This window comes from Ochotona princeps, chromosome 27, assembly GCF_030435755.1.
Source record: "Ochotona princeps isolate mOchPri1 chromosome 27, mOchPri1.hap1, whole genome shotgun sequence".
In the NCBI taxonomy this organism is placed as follows: Eukaryota; Metazoa; Chordata; class Mammalia; order Lagomorpha; family Ochotonidae; genus Ochotona; species Ochotona princeps.
In genome coordinates this window covers 20,567,548-20,586,734 of record NC_080858.1, presented here as the reverse complement: position 1 = coordinate 20,586,734, position 19,187 = coordinate 20,567,548, and the positions used below count along the sequence as shown (strand labels likewise).

Genomic DNA, 19,187 nt, shown 5'->3' with positions numbered 1-19,187 from the left:
AGCTTTGCTAGGACCTCATTTGGCTGTCTTTGCACACGCATTTGGAGACAGCTTTGCAAATAATATACAGCAAGATGAAAAACCTTGCAGCCTTCTATGCAATCGAGTTGAAGTGGAGATTTACAAGAGATACAGTTGTTAAGAAATGAGGTTAATCTTAATCTACACTCCGATGTATTGAGCAAACACAGTAGGACAATGTGTGTGGCATGACCCCAAATTATTTCTTGAGTAAAAGTAAGGTGCTTGCATGTGGTCCAGAGGAGAATCTGGAAGAAACACACTGTGATAGGTCAGAGCGGGGCTAGGAGAGGTGAAAGGGAAGGTTCAATTGATCCCAAAGGCACGGAACATACACAATGAAAAGCCGTACACAAAACTGAAGGGAATAATCATTGTTTGCTAACAAACACAGTCTTACTTCCTTCTTTTTCCTTCCTGCCCTCCTTTTTGCTGAGACAGACATCCCCCAAGACACCAGACGTAGTCTCCGTGTTCCAGAACCGGGCACCCAGGAGAGGAGGAGCATGGTAACAGAGCACTACAATGCTCACGATGGTTGCGTTTACACAGGGCAGTGTGAGCGCTCCCGGAGCCCATCCCAGCTCCACCGGGAGAGCTGCCAAGGCAGGGCCAGGACTGAGGCAGGTGAAGGAGGCTACTGAAAGAACAAAAGGCACGGAAGAGCACTGCCTTTGCCAGAAATCAGAAGGGGTGGATGATGCTACGAACACAGTGGTGAAAAAAAATTACATACTTTGGAATTTATCTGGGAGATGCAACAGCTGGAATTTTGGCCATCGAATGGACATGGGGTTGTGCCATTGTGACACAAGAGGAAACCAATTGCAACAGGACTCTGTATTAGAAGCTGCTGCACCCAGATGTGGGAGACCCTGAGAGTCCAGATGCACTTCTCCAAATAGAACTCTTTGTTCAGTTCTGGCAGGTCTGTAGGCTAACAGACGGAGCACGCACTGGACTTGGGCGCCAGACTCAGGGCTGCCCCACAAAGACCGCCTCTGCTTTAAAGGAGTCAACTGCTTTCTCTGAACTGTTTTCACAATTGTAAAATGATAAGAACGGACCAGAAAACCTCTCAAGTCCCTTCCAGTTCTAAATGTAATCTTTCTTCTGTGAAAAGATTGTTAGAACCTGGGGGGGGGGAAATCACTGTGTTGGACTTTAATCTACATTTTCCCGGCCATGGCTAGTTCTGGGGTTATCCAACATGCCAGAGTGTGCCTTGGCACAATCAATCTGGTTTCCAACAATAACATTTAATCCCTACTCACAGCCTTGCAAATGTTTATCTTTTACGTGTGGTAAACCACATGGGAGAAAGAATTAAAATACTTTCATGTTGCTTGTATCTTGCTGCATGGAGGATTGAACATGAAGTGTCAGCGCTATAGTGCGTGCTGCTGTGGAGAGCTAAACTGAGCTGAACTGAAAATTCCAGTTCCTTATTTTCTTTACCTAACACGCAGGCCAGTTTCCCTAGCTCTCAACACCAAACTCTAGCCTCTGGACTCCCATAGCACAGCTTATCTCTGGAGCTCATTTTTTGTCAGTCAGCAGTTTTAATTACCTGGGGGTGCAACTATTTTAGTTTCACTTTGATTTGGAATCTCTTGAGGGGTAAGGATGACAAGCGTGACTTGAAATGATTATTAGGTTATTTAAATATTAGTCTGTAAAGTAAAAACATTGGAACACTTGGAATTGCAATCTTCAGAGTTCTGATAAGCTGAGTAAACTGACATGTCTGCGGTTCCCATGTGCAATTGACATGAAATGCTTGCGTAGTATGATTGTTGATGCCATCATACATGCTCGGAGATGAGGCTATCCCCTCCCCCCACAGCCTCAGCCTTAAGAATACTCTGTGGCTCAGACCTCTACACACAGTAATGGATCAGGGTTAATGTTTAAGCAGGAATCCATGGTCTCACTTACTGGGAGGGTCATCAATGGGTGACTGTCTTTTTGCAGAAACTAATCTGGTTTCTTGGTTTGTCCTGTGAGGTTTTGTTGTCGTTGTTTAAATGGCTTCCAAGAGTGAGGACAGTGACTTGTTTTGTACAACTCTACCGAAGAAAGAGATCTCAAACAGGTGAGACTAATCAAAACATGTTACAGAATGAACCTCTGCCAGCTACTGAGCACATCATCCTGGTTTGCAAGGAGCTGGAAGTCTGGAGGGCAAGACAAGCACACGCGCGCGCGCGCACACACACACATACACACACACATACACAGTGTTCCCACAACGCCATGCTGCATGTTAATCCATACATACGCCCTTTCTGGGGAGACAGTACTTCCATGACCACAGAGGAAACGGGTTTCTTGAGTTTTCTCCATTATGATTAGATCATCATGACACTGGGGCTGCTAGGAGGCACACGCCGCGGCCATGTACGACACACGGACTCCCTGCTGCATTTCTGCACTTGGGAGGCCATGCATCCATGCCTTTAACTGGCGCACGCAGCTGCCTGTGAGCACTTCCGGGCCCCACTGCACAAGGCTCTGAAACGCTTGGGAATTCACTCACACTCTTTTGAGCAGGTGGAGGTGTTAAGGACCATCTTACTCATTCTCCCACGGCGGTGGGCCTCCTGATGGCACCCCTGCCAATGACCCTAGCTATGCAGGGATACTTCCATGACACAGTGTGCTGTTTTTCTGGGCAACCCACTGTCCACTCTGCTGATAATGGACGGCTGGTATTGGGTAAAATGTGTGTTGGAAAACCTTATTGAGCAAAGTATTCCACACCTCTCCTTGCTATCAACCTTCTCTTCTACACGAGCATTCTAGAATGTTCAGAACTTGAACAGTAAAAAGTGTTTTTCCCTCCTTTGCACCTGCTTGTCTCCAGGCATTCTTAGGGCTTCTCTACTTTGTCTTTTTCGAACCCTTCTTCTGGGAGAGAGAACCCAGGCCTGGCAGAGGGCCAAGGTTGTAACTGCTTTTATTTTTAACTCTACACGACTTCTCTTAAAGTAGCTCCTGTATTCTAGAGTCTAGCTTGTGGTCTAATCAGTGCTAAGTCAGGCGACAAGACTTTGACATTCTTTGCCAGACTCCATTCGCTGTTATTAACTATTAGCCATGCATTAATTACAAATCAATTAACTATTAGAGTTAACTATTAATTATCTACTCATTAATACAGTCTATGTCAAGTTTTGCCCTTTTAAGTCATCACAACATACTCACGTGGGGTTCAAAACTAAAACTTCTGGGTCTGGCGCGGTGGCCTAGCAGCTAAAGTCCTCACCTTGCACACACCGGGATCCCATATGGGCGCCGGTTCTAATCCCAGCAGCCCCACTTCCCATCCAGCTCCCTGCTTGTGGCCTGGGAAAACAGTCCAGGACGGCCCAAAGTTTTGGGACCCTGCACCTGTGTGGGAGACCTGGAAGAGGCTCCAGGCTCCTGGCCTCAGATTGGCTCAGCACTGGCCATTGCAGTCACTTGGGGAGTGAATCATCAGACCAAAGATCTTCCTCACTGTCTCTCCTCTTCTCTGTATGTCTGATTTTGCAAGAGAATAAATAAGACTTAAAACAAACAAAAGACCCTACGACTTCTAACTTCCGGCACTGGGTCCTCTGCAGCTTTGAGAAGTCTGTACATTTAGCCCATTTGCAACGAATACAAAGCAGGAGAACGCTCAGTGAGGAAAAAGCTTGGTGGGTCTGCCACCCAGCATCCTCTGCGCAGGTTCGCAGCATTCCCTGGAACACCTCGTTGGCACATACTCACCACCACACGTTGGCTCATGCCACACTTATCCCTTCCACTGGGCCCGACCTTTTGCCAGGGCTTTAAGCCTCAACAGCAGGGTCTGGGGACGCTGTCAGTCAGAGGAGTTCCGCAGCCCTGGCAGATGTTTGCGGCGCCCGGCAGCTGCTGTTGTGGCAGGTTGGTTTTCTCCAAGAGAAAGCATTGCTGAGGCTGGGAGCTCGGCGGAGCGGGAGCGCGGCGAGCGCGTGGCTGCCGGGGGCGGAACACGCACCACCTCTGCGTGCTCTTTGTTAGCGGGCAGCCCCGGCGCGTGGGCAAACCTTGAGGCCCGTGGCCGCGGACCCGCTGGTGAATAACCCGAGAACAGACTGGCAGGGAAGGCCCCGGTGGCAGGACGCAGTGTCGCGCGCGAAGTGTTGGGTCAGGCTTGGAAGCACAGGTTCCGGGAAGGTCGCCAGGAGTTCCGAGGAATGCCCTAACCCCGGAGGAGGCGACATTCTATTGACTGGGGAGGGCCCGAGGGAGGTTCTGGGGGGCGCTCCCCAGGATGGCGTGCCTGAAGGGAAGCTCTCAGTTAGGCCGCCCCTCTCTGTGCGCCCACACCTCACTTCGGAGGCCTTCCTAGCCCTGGCCCCAAGGCCTCGCTGGGCCCCAGGTGGCTCCGGCCAGAGAGCTCGACCCATCCTAGCCCCGTCCCGCTCCCAAGCCCTTACTCTGTTCCGGTGGGCGTCGGGGGTGGGAGGAGCTGCATGAGGCTGGCGCAGACCGCCCGCCCAGGGCGCTAGGGTAGGTCACCCGACCTGGTCGGTGAGGCCACACCCCCTGCCCGTCGCCATGGAGACGGTTTCCGCCCTTTTTGTGACTCTTAGGACTGAAAGGGCTTAGGTTCTGGTCGGGTCCCAAATACAGCACCTTAAACATGGGCATAGTGGGCAGGCGCTGTGGCTTAACACGCTAATCTTCCACCTTCAAGTGCCAGCAACCCAGATGGATGCCGGTTCACGTCCCTGCTGCTCCATTTCCGATCCGACTCCCTGCATATGGCCTGGGAAAGCAGTCTTTGGAACCCCGTACCCATGAGGGAGACCCGGAAGAGACTCCTGGCTCTCAGCTCAGCTCTGGCCATTAAAGTCTTCCAGGGAGTGAACCAGTGGATGGAAGATCTTTGTCTCACCTTCTCTCTGTAGATCTACCTTTCCAATGAAAATAAATAAATCTTAAAAGAAAATAGTGATCAGCCACGGAAAGAATGCAAGAAAGAACAAATCTGAAGAGCCACAGCCACAAGAACGCTGGGTACTTCTGCCCGCACTCAGGAGCAGGGGTCAAAGTTGCGTGTGGGCAGGCGTGACCAGGTTGAAGAGGCAGGTGGCGGCCAGCCAGCCGCACTGCAGCCTGGCAGCCAGACAGGCTAAGGTGAATGCGTGTGCACTGCAAGCAGTCCTGTTGGAACAAACCAGCGAGGATGTTTCAGCGTCAGGAAGAGCACACTGTAGTGAGAGAAGTGGGTGTAGGGGACAGGAAAGAATACAAACCAGCCAAACAGCGACCAGCAGGCAGGGAGGTGGGAAGAAAAGGTTTAAAGGGGGCACATGACCCCCAAAGTAGGATGCTTCCATCAGGGTATGATGAGCAGGGCTTGGAAGCCAAGGACACCAGGCTCGGCAGCAGGAACCACTGCTCCTTCCAGCCAGGCCGCTTCGAGAAGTATTAGATCACAAGAAACCATGAATGTGCAGCAAGATGGCAAAGCTGGCTCGTCAAGCTGATGCCACCTGACCAGTCAATGGCACCGGCTCCTAACGGGCTCTCGATGTATACTGCTGAGCTGGACCAGAAAGTTGCTCAGGGCTAGAAGGTATTTTTTTTTTTTAAAGCTATATTTGGCTTTTGGGGGGGGGAGGGGAAAGCAGACAAAGAGACAAAGATCTTCCTTCTATCCACTGATTCACTTCTCAAGTGGCTGCCATGGCTGGAGCTGAGCTGACCAAAGCCAGGAGCCCAGAGCCTCTTCTGGGTCCCCCACATGGGTGCAGAGTCCCAAGGCTTTGGGTGCATCCTTGACTGCCTTCCCAGGCCACGAGCAGGGTGCTGGGTGGGAAGCAGGACCGCTAGGAAACAAACTGGTGGCCATACAGGATCGCGGTGTGTGCAAGGTAAGGACTTGAGCCACAAGGCCACTGCGCCAGGCCCAAAGATACAGTTCTAGAAGCTGAGTGGCTAGGCAGGTGAGGTGATAAACAAAATGTTCTAGATAAGGGGAAAATGCAGAAAATCAACATGCAAACGTGCACTTTAATCATAACTTGAAATTGCTCATTTTGCACACAAGATGTTTCCATAAAGCAAGAACTCAGATATTTTAAAGGGTTAATATGATCTGAAATTTTTCATTAAAAAGTAATCAGGAAGTCATTGAATTTTTTTTTTAAAGACTTATTTATTTTCATTGGAAAGTGAGATATATAGAGAGGAGGAGAGACAGGGTGGAAAGATCTTCTGTCTGAATATTTACTCCCCCAAGAGACCGCAAGTGACTGCAGTGGCCAGAGCTGAGCTGTGCTGAAGTCAGGAGCCAGGAGCTTCTTCCAGGTCTCCCACGCGTGTGCAGGGTCCCAAAGTTTTGGGCCGTCCTCGACTGCTTTCCCAGGCCACAAGCAGGGAGCTGGATGGGAAGCAGGGCTGCAGGGATTAGAACCAGCACTCATATGGGATCCCAGTGTGTGCAAGGTGAGGACTTTAGCTGCTAGGTTATCATGCTGGAGGTCACTGAAATTCTTACCATAAATACAAAGTACACATTACAGTTCTTACAACAGATTCAGCTCTCTGCTTCCTGAAGAGCGGGGTTACCTAATGTAATAATACAGCTGACCGAGTACACATAGCCTCTCTTCAGGGCACCAGCTTAACATCACATGGTTATGAAACAGCTGCCCCCGGTTATGGTACAACGGAGGCTCACATTCCTGCAAGGACTTCAGGAAACGTACCCAATCACAGATGGATATCTGAAAAGGGATCGAACAAACCAGCACGTTCACTTTTATTAAAGGCTTTGACAAAGACGACTTCATAAAATGTCAATTCTATTCGCCACACAGTGAGCATCTATTTTGGATCCACAGACTACTTCGATCACTGTGACCTGCAAAATAATCCTCAATTCTCACTGCAAAACGATTTGGGTAGAATACAAAACATCTCTGCAATAAAACTGAACATTAATGAAACTGTCAGCATTGGAAACTGTCAGAAATGTCACCTGAAAGAAACGGATGTGCTTCCCGTGGCCAGATGATCCAGGCAGGGTGAAGGGTCGTGCACTGGCTGGGACAGCACGGGACGCGACCTCCCTCCCTGTCACACCGAAGGTCACACACCGACAGGGACTTCCTATGTGCAAGACAGGACGTGCTCCTCAGAGGGCAGCGGCGTGAGCAGGTAAGTCATATAAACAAACCTTTTCCTGAAGGCTTGAATAGCTTTATGGAGAACAGAACCACCAACAGAGAGAACGTTTATACGACACAACACGCTATGGTGCAATGTCCCCCTCAAACACGGAGATGAACACAAATCAAACAGATACACATGGGGAAAGCTGAGGTCCTCTGCAGCGCATCTTTCTTTGCCAGCTCCCTCAGCTACTGGCGGCACTTGGGTGCAAAGGTTTAACTCGAGCCAACCGGGACAGGCCAAGGCGGAGACTCTGGTTTGGTGATTTCACCGTGGCTCCTGCGAGCGGGCTGCTGCTGGCGCTGCTGCATCCAGACGCCGCTGAAAGAGAGCAGGAAGTGACACGGACCATGTCTGACGCCTCTTCCTCCTCACTAATTTATAAGCAGCAGAAGACAACACACACACACGCACGCACACACACACGCAAGCATCACTCTGCTTTCTAGCGGACATTCACCAATAAACTGGATCTGAAGAGCGGAGAGCCCCAACGAGCAGCACTGTCTATCTGTCCTCGTTCCTGGGAGCCAAGCTACGGCACCAAACACCAACCATGAAAGGTGCAACATGAACGCCAAGAGCAGGGAACGCTGCTCAGAAAAACAGAAAATACCATACAGATTTCACCAATCTCTTAACACAGTGGTTCTTTCTGCCAAGGACTAGACTTGAGAATTTTTAATATTGGGAGGAAAAAAATAAACGATTTGGATAATAAGAAAGAAGGAATGGCTAAATAAGCGAAGATTAGCAACTTAAAGCTTATTTTTAAAACAATATTAATAAGCTGGGGAAATGGCTCAGATACTTGCGTTTACACCTGGGGGGAGAATAAAAAGATCCACCAGAGGTCCCTGCCCTTGACCGCATGCACGCGCCGTACCTGGGGGGACCCACTTGGGCCTCCTGCTTTCGGCTGCAGCGTTGTAGGTTTGCAGCGGCTTCCTGGCGGCCTCTGCAGGGAAGTACACCTGCTTGGCTGGAGACTGTTTGGTTTCGACAGCAGCTGCAGCAGAGCTGACTGAAGTCACTTATTTGGAAAAACATACATAGAAGACTTTGTTAGATTAGAAGGTAAAATCTTTACGTCTAGCACATATGCATAAACATTACAGAATGACACAAACCTACCCCAAATTCAAAAGGCAGAATCACAGATGTGGAAACATTTGCTGAGTGCCCAACGCTACCTGCCTCTGGAGAGCATTTATATGCCAGGCGGTGTAATAAGAATACACTGCCTTTCACCCTCTCCAACGATGCTGGTACAGAATGGAGGGGCTAACGTAACGTGCCTGTAGTGTGATCGCTAGTCAATGTCTGAGCCAGGATTAGAAATCAGATCTGACTGCAAAGTCTGTACTTGAACTGTTATATAATCATGTTCTCATTTGCAGGTATCAATGAAATGCTGTGCTAGAATGACACAGAATATTGCGCTACCCACGGATCCAGCTCTGAAGGAGGCTCTAACGGACTGGTCACTTGAGAGGGAAGGATAAGAAAATGGAGACATGTGTCCAGTGCAGTGTGTTAAGAAAAACGACGGACGCCAGAGGCATGCCCAGTGGGACAGGAAGCTAGTCTGGTCTATATGCCTACAAGTCCCACGGAGATGTGCGGGCGGTCTGAGCCCAATCAAGGCTCAAATCAAGTGGCTGAGCTGAGCAGTCACCAGGGGGAGCAGAGCATGCAGAACTGAAGAATGAGACAAGCTGCAGAGGCGGCACGGACTCAGCGCGGCCGCAGCAGGAAGGCGGCAGACAGCGGGCCATCACTTCTGTTGATCTTGGATCCCGTGGATCACTCAGGACTCCAAGAAAAGGAGGCATGAAGTGACTGCCTTTTGCAAACATCGTTCTGGTGGTAGGGTAGGGCAAGCAGGTGACTCTGCAGGCCACTATGGGAATTCAGCTGAGGGCCTGAACTAAGATGGATACGGGATAAAACGTGGTCCAGCAGCTGGAGCTTGCCTCTGAATGACACACTTGGGTTCAAACAGCAGATTTAAAATCCTCAAATCTCAAACGATTTAGCTACTCTGCCACAGCCACCAGAGGGCGGCTGTGAGGCGTGAAGGGCAATGCACAGCAAATTGGAGCAAGGCTCGCTCTCTGCGTTCCACCCTTGCCTGGCCCTCTCCTGCTTCCCTGAAAGCACTTGAACTCGCAAGGAACAAAGGCCAGGATGAGACAGACGCTGCGCATACACCACACAAAACCAAGCAGACTTGATAACATTAAATAGTCGGGGGCGAGCTCACCCGAAGCGCTGCTCTTGGACTTAGATTTCTTCTCTTTCTTTCCTCCTGGGGATTTCGCCTGCACTCCCCGTTTTTTAATTTCTTTAACTTTACTTTTTCTCACGGTGAAGTTTTCATCGTTATCTTCACTCTGTCCATAATCAGAGTCATCTGTGGGATCTTCACCTACGACATGAGAGTGCATACCTTACCTGGGTGCCACAGAGCACAGCTCTCCACACCGCACCATAACCCCAGCGTTGGCACCACGCTCCTGGACGTCTCTGTGCTGGGGCAGAACACTGCAGGGGCTGACATCCTGGGTACCTGGGCTTTGAATCCCAGCCCCTCCACTTCCTATCGCATGCCCTCACACAGGTCTATGTCTTCACTACGTCTCTGCTTCCTCACCTCAAGAGAGCGAACAAGTGGGGCTGGTGTCATGGCACAGTAGGCTAAGCCTCCACCTGCAGCAGTGCTGGTATCCCATAAGGATGCCAGTTTATGTCCCGGCTGCTCCACTTCCCATCCAGCTCCCTGCTTATGGCCTGGGAAAGCAGTGGAAAGCGGCTCCTGTGCCCATGGGGGAGACCTAGAGGAAGCTCCTGGCTCCAGACTGGCTTAGCTCCAGCTGGTAGACATCTAGGGGATGAAACAGCAGATGGAAGACCACTCTCTGTCTCTCCTTCTCTTTGTAACTCTCCCCTTCAAATAAAAATAAATTGTTTTTAAAAAGGGAGGGTGGTGATAAGTACATTAATGGGGCTGATGTGCAGATCGAGCCAATCTAAAAAGTACTGACAATAACTAACAGGGCTGTGGCACAGCGGGTAAGCTGCTGCCTGTATTCCATACGGGTGTGGGTTCCAGTCCCACGGCCCTGCTGCACGTTCGGCCCCGCCAGCGGGCCTGCCTCCATGTCTTTCACTCTTTCTCCTCTCTTCTGCAGAATAGTAAAACGAACCCAAAGCATCACCTTATTATATTCCCACATACTTTAGAAAACATGGACACTTTCTCATGTAACAATGCCATTCCGACATGACGAACAGGTGTCTTGGTATCACATTCTATGTAGTCTGCATTCAACTTCTCGTATAGAGCAACACCTTCTTCCCTTCGCCCGTGACTCTGACATGAAGTGACCAGGTCAGCTGTCCTACAGAATGTCCTCCATTGGGGATTTTTCTGTGGCCTTCTTTGTTTCTCCCTTCCTGCTTCTAGCTGATCTCGCACTTTCTGTGGGCTGGAGCTTTGCTCTCAAGGCTTGATTAGATTAACTCCTGCCCTTTTCTGTGGTGAGAATATACTTCCTGGGTGACTGCCTGTACTTTATACTGGATCCTATCAGAAAGCACATGAGGGGAGACTCTGGCACCTCTGGTTGACTCACTTGACGTCAGCCTGAAGTTTGTACTTTAACGAGCCCATTTGACCTAATTTTTGAACACTGAGACAGAACACTTTCGCTGCCAAATGTCATGAGTTTCCACCAGCTGTAAAAATGACTTGTGCGTGGGTCTGAGCTCCTTGCCCGTGAGCCTCCTCTCTGACACTCGTCCCCAGCGGGCTTCTGTCTCTGCGCATGTGCTGTCTGCTGCCCTGTGACGTCGAGCAGTCTGAGATGCTATTCCAGCCTTTCCGTCTGCCTAACCGTGACTCACTTTTTCAAGGCCTGGTTTGGAGGGTGCCTCCTACACACAGCTGAACTCACCTGTCCTGTGTGTTTCTCCACTGCGCACACCCAGAGGTGCAGCACGCGCTCTAAGTGTACCGGTAACTCCGGGGAATGCTCTCCTGCTTCCTTGGAGCTCATTTTTTTTTTTTTTAATCAGGATATGACTTACTGGTTGCAAACTCCGGTTCCATGTCACTTGTACTGTCGCCATCGCCTTCTTCCTCGAGGGTCTTCCTCTGCCGCAGCTCAGCGTCGGATGCTGCCTTGCGTTTCCTGGTGGCCCTGCCGACGTCGTCCTCCTCAGTAACTGTATCCAAAACGTCGTCCTCCTCAGTAACTGTATCCAAATCTTCGGGAGAGGCATAAGAAGTCAACGGGAGACTCCCGGCAGCAGCAATCATTTCGGGAACAGCAGGATGGACTTTCACACATCCGTCCCTTCCTCTGCTTTTAATTATACCTAGGTAGCCCAGTCTCGGTCATACATCGTTACCCTGGCAACACAAGCTGGTGTGAAAGATTAGCCCAAGACCTACACTGAGTTTTTGCTCAGGAAGTTTCAAACCGGAACTGGGAAGGTGCACGCCCTTTCTTCTGGGGTCAACCACTCCAGACCAGCAGCCAGGACGGCTACAACCCCCCAGCTGGGCAAGTCTGCGTGTACGAGACCAGCGCACAAGGCACAAAGGCTCGCAGGTAAGGAGACCCCCGAAAAATTAAAGACCCTATTTCTAACCACAGTTTCAGGACTTTCAATACAAGTCAGGAAAGTAGCACTGTTGAAAAAATAATTACTAATATATAAAAAAAACCTTACCTATAGAATCACTGGTCACACTGCAATTAGAGATACGTGGAGGCTTTTCCATTGTGTCTGTTTCACCGCTGTTGCATTTCAGCATGTCTATATATGAGGAATAAGAGAAGAAACTCAGATGTGCTAGAGTGGGGAACGCCTGGCAGACAGACCGTACAAAGCCTGCAATCCTTTATGGCCCTGACAAAGCAAAGGCAGGCGGCACTCAAAATCCACTACGTCTGTAGCAGGCCAATTTTTAAGCTCATGACCCATGAGTGATGTCATAAATACCCAAATGGCTCTTGGCTGAAACAAAGAGGTTCCCCACCTCTGACCTCAAAGTTAGAAGATTAGTGTTACAATAGAACTGCATCTAGATAGACATAGAGTTCCCACACACAACTGGCCCCATGAGCTTCCCTGAGCGCTTAACCTATGGGTGGTTCGTGCCCTAAAAGGAGAAACTCGGGGCAGATTCAGGCTTGCCCATGTGACACTGGCTATGTGACGATACGCAAGTTGCTATTCTAGGCTTGATTTTTTCAGGTATAATATGGAGATTAAAAATAATCACTTAGGTTATTACGGGAGATGAAACGTTGAGCTCATGTGGAAACTGCCTATTATAAATAATTGATAAATATTAACAATCACAGCTGTATAGGCAAGTTCACACTTTTCTGAACATAGAGACTCCCCAGTCACTATAATAACCTTAGCATAAGCTGAAGTGTTTTAGGGGCATTTTAAGTTGTGATAATTGGTACTAATGCCAGTGCCAAAAAGAGTGTCATTAAACGAGTAGTGACACTTTTTAGTGATACTTCTAAGGGACTCCTGCTGTACTTTCCACAGTGTCTTTGTAAGAGGGACGGAATTCAACATCTCAACTGTGGATGTGACGCATGAAGGTTAGTGTTCAACGCCTCTTCCCTTTTCGTCTTGCTAATCAAACTGTTTTATTTTTAAATATGAGGCAGTACTGATTTGAAAAACAAACACACCAAAAGAAAAAATAAAACGCAAGTTGTACCTCTGAATAATGGATTAAACCATCTTCCCCCTAGGGAAGAAGTTAGGCCCAAACAATTTCATCTGAAAAGCGTGTTGGCAGCCCGAGTTGTGTTTTCCAGGAATAATGTCTGTCTGCGCAGTGTCAGCACTGACCACCTGCTGCCCGGCTGCCAGGAAAACCAACAAAATCCAGAGCCATCTAGATGTCACTCAACCGGGCTCTGAAACTGACCAGCATCTCTATCTTTATGTTATAATAAAAAATTACTGCTACCACACGTGCCACTGATTTGGATTTGGAGAAAAGGGAGGCAGATTGTTAGGATCTGATAGTTCAATTCATCTGGTCAAGAAATTCAATTTTTATTCTGTATTCAGACAGAATTTGAACACCTGGGCTCATGGTCCATCTGCTCCAGCTGAGTGCTAAGCAGAGATGCGTGAATGGCTACGAGACGTGCACGGCTGGACAGCAATGGAATCCAACCGCAGCCAACTGATTATCCTAAATCCTAAGGCTCCAAAGTTTGTGAAGACCCAAAAGTGGTCAGTTTCCAAGTTCAACAGAGAAAAGCATACATTTACCCTGAGACTTCTGCACACCTGCGGTGATGGGCGGAAGCTCCTTCACGGACAGAGCGAGTGCCACCTCCAAGTCCCTCTGGTAGAGTTTATCATCCAGAGCCATCCTGCAGTAGAAACACAAATAACGATGGGCTTTCAGAAACATCAAGCTAGCTAAACAGCCCAGTCTCAGATTTTTTCTAGGTAACTATTTAAGAGTTGCTAATTACATTAAAAAATACATTTTTCTCAATTATTTTCTTGCAAGACAGCATGTCAGAGAGGGAAAGACGCAGAGAGATCGTCCACTCCATCACCCAGAGGGTTCCAATAACCAGGGCCAGGACAGGGAGAAGCAGGAGACAGGAAGTGCTCGCGCCCCCCACGTGGGCAGCGACCAAGGGACTTAGGCTGTCTTCCACTGCCTTTGCAGCCACATTAGCAGGAGGCAGCAAGAGAAGTGGAGCAGCTGGCACTCAAACGGGCACTCGGACACTGGCTGACAGCCTTACAAGTGGCACGGACCCCGCACAAAAACATGTTTTCACACTGATTCATTTTCTTTCATATTACTTGTAAAGATTTTCTCACCCTCGGGTTGTTTTTTCCCTATATTCAAAATACAGTGCAAGAGTCTTAAAAATAAAGAAGGGGAAAGATAAAAGCATGATCCAGGGTACGTTTTCCTATGTTAATTAACTTCTCATAATGCAATAATACACTATATATTCATAACCCACTCACACTCTTCTTTGCCGTATCTCCTCTTCCTGCAACACATTTGGGGATCTCTTAGGACTTCCTTCACTCTCTCAGCTCCCTCACAGAAATTATTCTGGGTCTAGTCTGGAAACTCCAAGACCTTCTTACTGATAAACTCCTGTAACAAGGAAAATCCCATTTCCTTGCAGAAAGCTACATACCTCAGTCCTTAGAACTGTCCCTTTAAACCACGTGGTCTTGTATGATTTGAGGACTTCGGAGACAGGCTTGTGGTCTTGTGGCAGCCATCCACAGCTGGTAAGCTTTGGAATGATTATTGTCTGAATATTTAAGTCTATGTTTCCCTTTTTCAAGTTTCAAGTCAGCTGGTCAGAAGGGATAAATTTTGGCAAGTTCTCCTACATACACAAAGTAAGACTGTGTTTCCATGAGTTCTAACGTAAACTGCAAGCTGGAGTCCAGCGCCGCTTTCCAACGAATGCCTCTAATCCCACATCCTTCCTGTCTGTCTTACCTCTCACCTTTTTTTAGGGGTCTTCTCTTGGGGTGCAATGTCTTCCACCTGGAGATTCTTCACGTTTGACTTTGGCTTGTCTGGTTTAACCTCCTTTGGGGCTGTTCTGGATTTCTTGTGCAGAGGTACATTTGCTGAGACGAAATCATCTATTTATGTAAGAATTGAAAATAAAGATAACATTTTAGCCGCTGAGTTCGTTACAGTGGGTATTCAAGTATACTTTCTACAATTTGAAAATCATGGCCAGCATGGTTTTGTTTGTCTTGCATTCTAACTCTTCTGTTTTAGCCTCTCGTTGCTTTGGCGGCCTTGTTGAAAAATAGCAATCCAGCAAAAATCAATTTACTTTAAAAATGGCAAGGGCAATTAAGGTAGCATATACATGTAAAACATATGCCTGCAAGAACTTGCAAAGGCCTTAGGAAAACTGCCGCATCTTATCATATCAAACAAAACAGAAGGGGATTATTTCTATGGCAACTTCCCAGTGCAGTCCAACGCCTCCCAGGGCCCATTCCCTCTTCCTCCACAGGAAGGAAGGCCCGTCAGGACGGGGCGGGAACTCCTCTTACAGCAGGATTTTCCCTGTTCACCACCACATCCATCTTCCTAGGCTCCTAACCAAAGTAACTTCCGGCACAGAGACGCTCGTTCCCAGCCTAGTCCTGTTCCTCACGGGTTTGCTGCTTGCGTTGCTGGTCTCACCAGTCCTCGGAATGAATGCAGTTCTTCCCTGGATACTCAATGTAGAATTGCTGCTGCAGCTTTTAAACATACATGACCCGTGTGAGCACACCACACCCTCAGGGCCAAGGTAGGCTTAATCATATACTTTGGCACTTATTATTAATACATGCTCCTCTTACGTGCCTTCCCATGTAGGGGTGTAAACTTAACAGCCTCCTGTATCCTCAAGCAATGCTTCGTGTCTGGAACGTAAATGGCAACTTACACGTATTTGCTGACTGACTGACTGATGACAGGAACAAATAGGTAAAAATTACACTGCACACTATTTCTTCCGAGCTCTAGGCGTACGTACATAAGGTTGTGTCCCGGGCAAAAGCAGATTCCTTCAAACCCAGAAATTTCTAAATATTTCACACACAGAAAACTCCAGAGGTCTCAGAAAGAACTAGAATATCTACTTCAAAGTATGATGTTATCTACTGTGAAGTTCTTCAACCCTCTGAGCGCTTTGGCAGCAGAGATGAGCAAACACAGGACCCACACAGCAAAGCTGAAGGCCTGCCTTTCTTCCTGGTCTTGTTTTATACTGCAATTAATGGAAATTCTTATAAAATCCTCTAACGCGTCTGCATCTCATAAAGGCACAGTTCCTTCTCTGGGGAAAGCAGGAGGTGAAATTGAATCAGAAACAGCCCAAGAACACAGCTCGGCCCCGCGTGTTCATCTGTCACGCACGGACACCACTCCTGTCAGGGTCCTTATCAGCGCCACTACTCAGGCTCCTTGGGCCATTCTTTCGCCAGACTAACTTCAAATGCAATTGGAGAACGTCTCATCTGTGAGTTACAAATGTGGTACATATTCCGAGGAAACACAACTGTACATCTTAACACAAAAATAGGTTCCACTTACCATCGCTGTCAGAGTCTTCAAACTGTGAGTAGTTGACGGGTTTCTTCTGCCTAGGACCAAGAGAGAAGAGAGGCGTCAACCCACATGGCTCCCTCACCTACACCCCAATTCCTACGACAACTAACAGTCTCAAATAATCAAAAATGTGTCCGAACTCTCTGAAAAAATGCTTACCTAAAAAACATCTGTATTTTTACAACAGGGATTTAATATTAGCCGAACTAGTTCAAAGGATGAAGTGCATGAAAACCATCTATCCTAGCATCCTAAACCTTCCCCGACTCTTGGCCCCACTTCGCGGCCGTGGCCATGTCCTCTGCTGACCCCCTCGGAAGGACAGCATCTCCCAGCTTATTTGAAAAAAAAAAAAAAATGGAGCTGAAAAGACAAGTTGATTTTGGAGCAAAAATGAAAATTTAACTCCATGCAGAATTCTTTCATAATCTGCATTTTCCACCAACTTTTTGAAGGCAACTTGTATAGTATACCTGACTTACCGGATACGGAAAAAGTTTGGATAAGTTGGCAAAGTAGGAAAAATCCATATAATTAACGATTACAATTTATATGCTGCTTAATTGCTACTGGGCACCTGTGAGTTCCTCTTGCACGAACACTTGTGTTTTAGATGCATTCTATCAGCCTTGCTAGATACAAACTTGTGCATATGACAATCCATTCTTTTTCATCTGTCCACAACATAAAATACTGCTTTCATCGTGCAGTGGCTCTTCAAGTGTAAGTGACCTTGTTCCTGCCAACTGAAACCAATCTTTAAACCACATGAGAGGGTATCAGAAAAAATTAAAATATCTGCGCTCTCTGCGGCAGCACATATGCTAAAAGTGGAACAAAAAAATTTGCATTTCCTACTTCCGGGCGTCTAAGCGCTGAGTGACAGGGACTTCTAGTCTTGGTCTCTTTCTATGGTGCAAATGTTCTAGTGTGAATAATCCAGCTGGCAGGTTGGCTGTTCCTTCAAGCAGTAACGATGTTCCACGACAAAGAAACACACGCCACTGACACCCCAATCTCACAGGTGCTACTCCTTGGGCCATCTGCCGCAGGTGCAGGGCTTCAGGTCTGCTACCATTGCCTCACACCAGTAAAACAGAGTGCTCGGGTTGCTCGCCCACTCTGCAGAGCCCAAGAAATCAGGCACATACGATGAGGAGTCCTTGGTCTTAGATGTTCTGAGATTCAATAATAGTAAAATGAAATCGAAAGCTTATTTGAATAAGAGAAGACTCATGGTTGAAATAGAATGAATACAGTAACTCCTACTGCATTATCAAGCATATCCGTAAGTGGAAGTAGAATTCATTTACCCCCCCCCCCCCCCTCTGAATGGTCGACAGTAAAAAATGCAATCATGAAGGGACCTGGAAGGTGGCTTAGCCTTTGCCTGCAGTGCCAGCATCCCATGCGGGTGCCCGCATTTCATCGCAGAGATTACTGCCACATCCATTCACGACCAGGTTCCATCAGCAAAATCTACCAACTTCACGTTCCATTCCACGTACACCAATAAGAACCCCCTCCAGACCCCCTCCAGACCACCACCCCCATGTCCTCACAGCCTACCAAGTGTATCCCTGCTCCCGTGCAGGTCACACTCCCCTCCCCCTCATTCTCCACCAGCTGCCAAGAATCGTTGGAAAGACAAAATTAAACTCCTCTCTCCTCCTAGGACAGAAAAATCTCTACTGACTTTCCACTGGAATTGAGATAAAATCTAAACTTCCTGACGCTGAGAAGATCCTACCAACTCAAGACACCTGCTATTCTCCACCCTAATCCCCTAGACACCTCCCCTACATGAACGCTACAATTCAGCCGGCCTGGCCCCCACTCCCCCGTGTCACCTGAAGGGTCCCCTGTTTTGACGCGACTAGTTCCTCCTCTTGGTTCGTGTTTATCGATCACACGTACTCTACCCTTAGAAAGCACGTCCTAACCATTCTATTTGCATCGCGGTTTTCCTCTTCTGCTCCGTAAATGCTTATTTCGGGCCCCCTAACCTCTCGTCTCCCCCACCCTCGAGAACGTAACCTCCAGCACCTAGGGCAACATAGACGCAGCGGATATAACCAATAACCTCACTAAAGGCGTTGGTGATCCGATCGTGAGGAAGTTCATGGAAAGCGCGGAGCATCCCGAGTCGGAGGCTTAGGGTTGAGCACTGAGTTGCTAACAAGCTGTGGGACTCACAGCAGCTACACGGACCTAGGAACTGTCAACCGACCAACGAGGAAGATTGACACATTATACCGAAGCATTAGCAGCGACGTGCCAATGAAGTCACACCCAGGCGGGCGTTCGATCTCTCGTAACGCGCTCTCCAAACGCTGGGAGATGCTCTCCTTCCGAGGGGGTCAGAGGACATGGCCACAGCCGCGAAGTGGGGCCAACAGTCGGGGAAGGCTTAGGACGCTAGGATAGATGGTTTTCCCGGGAGACCAGGACCCATTCCACCCGCGTCGCCGGCCTTTCCCTCCATCCACGTGCAGGACCGGTCCACAGGGCCCTCCTGCTCCGTGTCCGCATCCAGGCTGGACGCCACTCACCTCACGGGCCGCACCATGGCCCCGTCTCTAGGCAGCTGTCCGCTTCTTCCAGTCCGCCGCGGCAGTTTCAGTTCCCGCTCAAAGCCAGAGACCCAGGCTCCCCGCCCCGCCGCCTGCAGCCGGCCAATCCGCACGGGCCATCCCGCCGGGGCGCGTGCGCCCTGAGCGCACTGCGCGCCGTCCCCAGGCGCAGCCCTTCTGCATCCGGCCAGCCAGAGGCTCTGTCGCTGCACTTTCGTCACTGAGAGAGCCACTCCACC

The 19,187-nt window shown here is 48.7% G+C and overlaps 2 protein-coding genes across 5 annotated transcripts in view; both read right to left on the bottom strand.

Annotated features, from left to right (window-relative positions):
- The window catches only part of DYRK4 (dual specificity tyrosine phosphorylation regulated kinase 4), a 32,858-nt gene extending 25,375 nt beyond the window's left edge, over positions 1 to 7,483 (bottom strand). For 2 of the 4 annotated variants that reach the window (XM_058656109.1, XM_058656110.1), the window contains exon 1: positions 4,473 to 4,581. In XM_058656109.1, the coding sequence (XP_058512092.1) occupies positions 4,473 to 4,510 (38 nt within the window). In that variant the 5' untranslated portion in view covers positions 4,511 to 4,581. Of the gene's footprint in view, positions 1 to 3,777; positions 3,849 to 4,472; positions 4,582 to 7,351 lie in introns of those variants that run through there. The other 2 variants (XM_058656111.1, XM_058656112.1) reach the window with 2 other exon arrangements.
- RAD51AP1 (RAD51 associated protein 1) lies at positions 7,403 to 18,956 on the bottom strand. Its single transcript, XM_004596353.2, has 9 exons — positions 18,928 to 18,956; positions 16,361 to 16,410; positions 14,763 to 14,904; positions 13,534 to 13,643; positions 11,959 to 12,045; positions 11,311 to 11,490; positions 9,485 to 9,649; positions 8,105 to 8,251; positions 7,403 to 7,539 (listed from the first exon to the last, which is right to left on the bottom strand). Exons 1-9 carry the CDS (start codon positions 18,942 to 18,944, stop codon positions 7,403 to 7,405), a joined length of 1,035 nt encoding a protein of 344 aa, XP_004596410.2. The 5' UTR covers positions 18,945 to 18,956.
- Positions 18,957 to 19,187: the final 231 nt, after the last annotated feature.

Coding starts and splice junctions, on each gene's coding strand:
- RAD51AP1 (XM_004596353.2), bottom strand. Junction 14,905..16,360: donor TGAAGACTCTGACAGCGATG/GTAAGTGGAACC, acceptor TTACATAAATAG/ATGATTTCGTCTCAGCAAAT. Junction 11,491..11,958: donor TGTGACCAGTGATTCTATAG/GTAAGGTTTTTT, acceptor CCTCTCCCGAAG/ATTTGGATACAGTTACTGAG.